This window comes from Sander lucioperca, chromosome 1, assembly GCF_008315115.2.
Source record: "Sander lucioperca isolate FBNREF2018 chromosome 1, SLUC_FBN_1.2, whole genome shotgun sequence".
NCBI classification, from domain to species: domain Eukaryota; kingdom Metazoa; phylum Chordata; class Actinopteri; order Perciformes; family Percidae; genus Sander; species Sander lucioperca.
The window spans coordinates 6,559,631-6,565,630 of NC_050173.1; the positions used below are offsets into that span (position 1 = coordinate 6,559,631).

Sequence of the window (6,000 nt, forward strand, 5' to 3'; positions counted from 1 at the left end):
TTCCTCTCCACTGTCATTACTGTCACCTAAGAGTTTTATTATAAATCATTTTACCTGTGTGTCTGTGTCTGTCTGTTTGTGTGTCTGTTTGTGTGTGTGTGTGTGTGTGTGTGTGGCACACTCACACAAACACACAGACACACTCAACATTAACGATATTAAAACACACACATATATATATATATATATATATATATATATATATATTAGTTTTTTCTGTATTCATTGTTTCATATTAATGTTTAATATGTTTATGTAAATAAGTGTACTTGTTCTAGTGATTCCTTTAAAATAAATACAAGTCTTGTGTTGTGTTTTCAGCTCCTTTTTCATTTTTATTTTACAAAAACACACAAAGATTTAAATCCATCAGACCGCTGCCGACATGCTGCAGGACGACGACAACAACAACAACGACAACAACAACAACAACGCTTTACAAAGGTTTTACATGTCAGAGTTCAAACTTGGGACATTTAATCAAAACTAGTTACAGTACAAAGAAAACAAAACGCTGTCGGTAGAAAATAAAAAAACAAACAGTTCTTCTTCTCTCCCCAAACAAAGAATCCCCTCCGACCCTCTCACACGTCTGCGTCTCTCAGTGGTTTCCTACATTTCCCAGAATGCCTGTCAACAACCCTCAGAGAAGCTTTGGTTTGTGTTTTCAAACAGAAAGTTAATCCGGCTCTTTGTACTCGTACCTACGACAAACAACGCACGATAAAGTGTGAAACTAAAAGTCAACGTAAACTTATTTTAACGTATGTTAGTTGCGTAACTTAAGCTACGTTCACACCACAAGTCCTAAGGCTTATTTCGGATTTTTTGCTCAGATCAGATTTTTCACATGACCTTTTAAAATGTGATTCCAGTGTGAACCGGTTGCGGTTTTGAACTGACAAGCATTATCAAAAGACCAACACCAATGATATCAGACGCAGCACGCTGCTGCACTAAAGTTAGGGAGGTTATGGAGGAAGTCAGCATTGTCTTTTATTTCTAAATGTTTTTGTAATGGCAGCCGTAACATTAATACACTATATTAGGTCTAAGAGCTCATTCCTCAGTTAACTTGCTCCATCACTGTTCTCCATTTTATAGGCCTAGTCAAGTTTTTAATTTTACTTTCTGTGTCCAGGGCTAACTTGTTGTTCCTACAGCATGAGATGGGAGAGACCGCTGTGTTGCCGTGTGCTATCACTGACTCCACTGATGACCAGCCGCCACGTTGGTCTAATCGGATCTCCACCGACCTAGAACTACAAAACCAGACTGTTCCTCTGGCACTAATTGTGACAAATGTCGATGTAGATTGACGTAAAAGTCGCATCAAATCCACCTTGGTTGTTCACACTGCGGCTGCATTGAAAACAATCAGACCTGGGTCTGATTCAGGACCACATATGAAGTGGTCTACATCTGATTTGAGTGTTCACACTACTTCTGAAGAAGTCTGACCTGGTCACTTTCTGAAGAAAAATCTTTTCTTCACATTTGAGCCACTTTTGCCTGCAGTCTGAACGTAGCCTTACATACTTAACTAACGCCACACACGTGAGTTACGTAACGCGACAGGTGTGATCATGTAAAAATGTTTAAAAAAATGAAATGACTGACTAAACTTTGACCGAAACCCATCTGTGATTATCCATCAACATGCGTTCCTCTAATCTGAACTTTCAGCCAAAATAATTCATAATTTCATCTTTTTTGTAACTCAAACATTAGGTATAACTTCATGTAAATAAGGTTTATTGTGTATATATTTATATCTGTGTGTCTTTTATGACAGATGTTTTTGATTATGTGTAGCCCTTTGGTGAAAACTAGTTTGCTTTTAAAGTTTGATATAAAGAAATAAACTTGAACTTGAACCTGAACCCGACGGATGTTGACTTTATTAACGCCACACGGCGTCTTACACTCTAAGAAAGATCCGTATTAACAGTTGGAAGTCTGTATAATTTAGGGATGCACTGAATCCAGGATTCAGATTGGGCTGAATATTGGACTTTTTGACGGGGTTGGGTTTCTGCCGAACCTTAGAATTTTTATCCACCGAACCGAACCCTACGCTTGCACTCGGCGCGCTACGCTGGTCGCCGTAATGACGGCGCCGTTGATTACAGGAAGGTGTTTACGTAGGTGGAGCGTTCAATGCAGCAGGCTGTGAGAAAGTGGAAATGGAACTAGTGAGCAGAAAAAGTGTAGTTTGGCAGAACTTTCAGTCAAAAGAAGGCCATTCAAGTCCAGCTACATGTTCAATCTGTAATGCTGATTAGTCTGGTGGTGGCGAGGACCCTAAACTATACACAACATCACCGCTGTTACAACATCTGGTAGGAAACATCTGGAAGAATACGAGTTGTGATGAAGGAATCTACAGACAGCAGCCAGAATGCAGCAACTTCAGGTACGGCAAAGGAAGGACAGTCACTGTTTACTTCATTAATGAGTTCACTGTGTTCATGGACTGAGGATGGGACGAGGATTCAGCAGAATCTCAATCAGGGGATTCAGGATTCAGCTGAACCCCAAAAATCTGGATTCGGTGCATCCCTACATGAGTTGTAAGTCTGTATAACTTAACAGAATCTAAATTGCATCATTTAGGCTCTGTTGTATCTGATGATTTATAACTTTGACTTATGTTTAATTATGCCTACATATATGCAATTTAAATGTATTCCATATTGTACTATGTTATTGAGGTTATGGTGAGAGAGTTGGGGCCCTGTGTATAAGAGAGGATGCAGATGCTGGGTCTGGAACAATGACAGGAAAGGGGTCCATACATCCTGGTAAATGTGTATTCTGTCATTCTATAGCGAATAACCAGTTTAGGCACAGTCAACTAATGACCTTGGAGAGGCCTACAGGAAACCTATGTTCAACAGTGTATGAGAACATGTTTGTTATAAGATTATGCTATGAGGTTGATTACATTAGCAGAGGGGCCCCAGGAACACACATACACCCTCCCACTTTAGGTCATACAATGCATAGAATATATACCCTGTGTTAACAGCAGAACGGCAGAACGACTTTTTGGAAGAATTCGCGTTGGTCGTTCTCCAAGCTCTCTACAGGAGTTTGTAAAATTGATGCTGAATCTTTGCTTGTAATAAACCTTTTTATAATCAAGAACAGTGTCGGCGGATTCCTCTTCATACAGCATCACAGCATTACTATTTAAGACACCACAGCTCCAACCACGCTTTTTTGACATTTTTGTGACACTTTATCAGATGTTTTTGCTGCTTTTTTTTGTAAATTAAAGACGTCCACGTTGTCTCTTTTTAAGACATTTTTGGGCGTTTTTTTAGGTTAAGGGTTAAGGTTAACTTGTGGAAGTTTAGTTGACTAACTGAGAGAGTTTTATATATGGACCTATAACAGAAAATGTTCTGTATTTAACTGGAGCTACACATCATTAAGGGACAAAGTCCGGGTCATGAGCTGTTATTTTACAGATTGATTTGTTAGAGTGAAGTCTTCTGTGAGCGACAGAGTTCATGTTTCTGTTTCCTGTGTGAGTCCAGAGACAGTGAGAGGACTGAAGGGGATTCTTCCTCCTGCTTCTACAGGATCAAATAAGAGCCGCTAATAGTTCAGCTTGGAAAAACCTTCTGAAGACGGAGAATTACTTCATGAATGTGTGGAGGAATATTTCTGTAAAGTCTGAGAGACGGACACAAACATTTCCTTTCTGCCTGTTTCTGTATGTGTATCTATGTCTGTGTGTGTGTGTGTGTGTGTGTGTGTGTGTGTGTGTGTGTCTGTGTGTGTCTGTGTATCTGTGTTTGAGTGTGTGTGTGTGTGTGTGTGTCTGTGTGTGTCTGTGTATCTGTGTTTGAGTGTGTGTGTGTGTCGTGGAGTAAAAAGTACAATATTTCTCTCTGAAATGTAGTGGAGTACATGAGAAAGTGGCATGAAAAGAAAAGACTCAAGTAAAATAAAAGTACCTCAACATTTGGACAGAAGTACAGTACTGGAGTAAATGTACTTAGTTACATCCCCCCCCGTGTGTAATTATTAACGGCTCTTATTTGTTCCCGTTTCTCTCCAGTTCCTCGGACATTCGGCAGAGTTTTACTGCAACATGGTCTTGCTGGAGCGGCTGCGGACCACTTTCTGGAACAGATCGTCTGAAACAGAAACCACAGTTTGAGTCTACGGGTCCTGAAGAGGCTCAAAGTCGACGTGTTTGAGAAATGTCTCAGACACCAGAAACTCACCATCCCTGAAGCTCTTAGAGTCCGCCTGTAAGACAGAGAATAAAGAGTATTAATGACAGAAATACACCAAAAGACACTTCAAATACCAGTTGTCGTCATTTTTATGTAAAGTCAAGAAAAGCAAAAAAAAGTAAACACACAAAAAAGCTTAAAGGTCCACTGTGTAGGAATTTCTCCCATCTAGCGGTGAAATTGTATTTTGCATTCAAATAAATAGTGCTCTCTAGCGCCTCGCTTTTTCAAATGCGTGTTGCAACTATGGTAGGCGTTATGTACCAAGAAGCTATGGCAACATGTCTTCCAATTTTCGCTTTTTTGGTGACGAGGATTCTTTTTCCTGTGGCTCAGCATAAGTATGATCCTCCATTATGAACTAAAGGGCAGTGACAAGCGCCTCTCACTTATTTTCTTACGTGAAAACTTAAATGTGCTTTTTTTCATATGATTATTCAGTGATTGTGTGTGTTCTCACCCTGGAGGAAGCAGCTGATCTGAGAGGTGCTGCGGGTCCGTCCGCCTGCTCTCTCTCCACCTTCGGAGCTGCAAACCAAAACTTCTGGTTAGCAAACATCCAACAACACACAGCAGTCTCAGAGCAACACGTAGCAGTCACAGAGCAACACACAGCAGTCACAGAGCAACACATAGCAGTCACAGAGCAACACACAGCAGTCACAGAGCAACAGGCAGCAGTCACAGAGCAACACACAGCAGTCACAGAGCAACACGTAGCAGTCACAGAGCAACACACAGCAGTCACAGAGCAACAGGCAGCAGTCACAGAGCAACAAGCAGCAGTCACAGAGCAACACGTAGCAGTCACAGAGCAACACACAGCAGTCACAGAGCAACACGTAGCAGTCACAGAGCAACAGGCAGCAGTCACAGAGCAACAAGCAGCAGTCACAGAGCAACACGTAGCAGTCACAGAGCAACAGGCAGCAGTCACAGAGCAACACACAGCAGTCACAGAGCAACAGGCAGCAGTCACAGAGCAACACACAGCAGTCACAGAGCAACACACAGCAGTCACAGAGCAACAGGCAGCAGTCACAGAGCAACACACAGCAGTCACAGAGCAACACGTAGCAGTCACAGAGCAACACACAGCAGTCACAGAGCAACACGTAGCAGTCACAGAGCAACACACAGCAGTCACAGAGCAACACAGCAGTCACAGAGCAACACGTAGCAGTCACAGAGCAACACGCAGCAGTCACAGAGCAACAGGCAGCAGTCACAGAGCAACACACAGCAGTCACAGAGCAACACACAGCAGTCACAGAGCAACACGTAGCAGTCACAGAGCAACACGTAGCAGTCACAGAGCAACACGTAGCAGTCACAGAGCAACACGTAGCAGTCACAGAGCAACAGGCAGCAGTCTCATTTTGTTGACATATTAGAGTCAAAGGTCAAACCACCCATATCCTCGGAGGGGTTGCAGAATCTACAAAGTGAATGATGGGCTGTGTCTCAAAGCGCCTACTTGCACACTTCAAACACTTAGTTTAAGTATATAGTGTAGATAACGCAAAAAGTCTGCACTGTGCACTGAAAGTACCCGGATGAGCCCCTAAAAATTGTCAAAAAAGTTCAGTGTAGAACGATGGACCCTATTCGCACTAAACAGGCGCCATCTTGACAACAAAGTGGAAGGGGAGGCTGATTGGACGAACGCGTCACGTGGGTCTGGCTGCTCCCGAATTTCAAAGCCGTCCATAATGGTGGCTCGTTCAGAATAAAATCTCGTATTTTA

At 42.2% G+C, this 6,000-nt stretch overlaps 2 protein-coding genes across 2 annotated transcripts in view; one reads left to right on the top strand and one right to left on the bottom strand.

The window, feature by feature from the left end:
• The window catches only part of nfkb1 (nuclear factor of kappa light polypeptide gene enhancer in B-cells 1), a 1,201,612-nt gene that overhangs the window by 375,801 nt on the left and 819,811 nt on the right, over positions 1-6,000 (top strand). The window lies entirely within an intron of this gene.
• Positions 3,938-6,000, bottom strand: part of tgfbi (transforming growth factor, beta-induced) — a 41,807-nt gene continuing 39,744 nt past the window's right edge. Inside the window, exons 15-17 of the mRNA XM_031313750.2 lie at positions 4,714-4,781; positions 4,242-4,266; positions 3,938-4,151 (exon numbers count right to left, since the gene is read on the bottom strand). Coding sequence (XP_031169610.1) covers positions 4,096-4,151; positions 4,242-4,266; positions 4,714-4,781 — 149 coding nt within the window. The 3' untranslated portion in view covers positions 3,938-4,095. The remainder of the gene's footprint in view (positions 4,152-4,241; positions 4,267-4,713; positions 4,782-6,000) is intronic.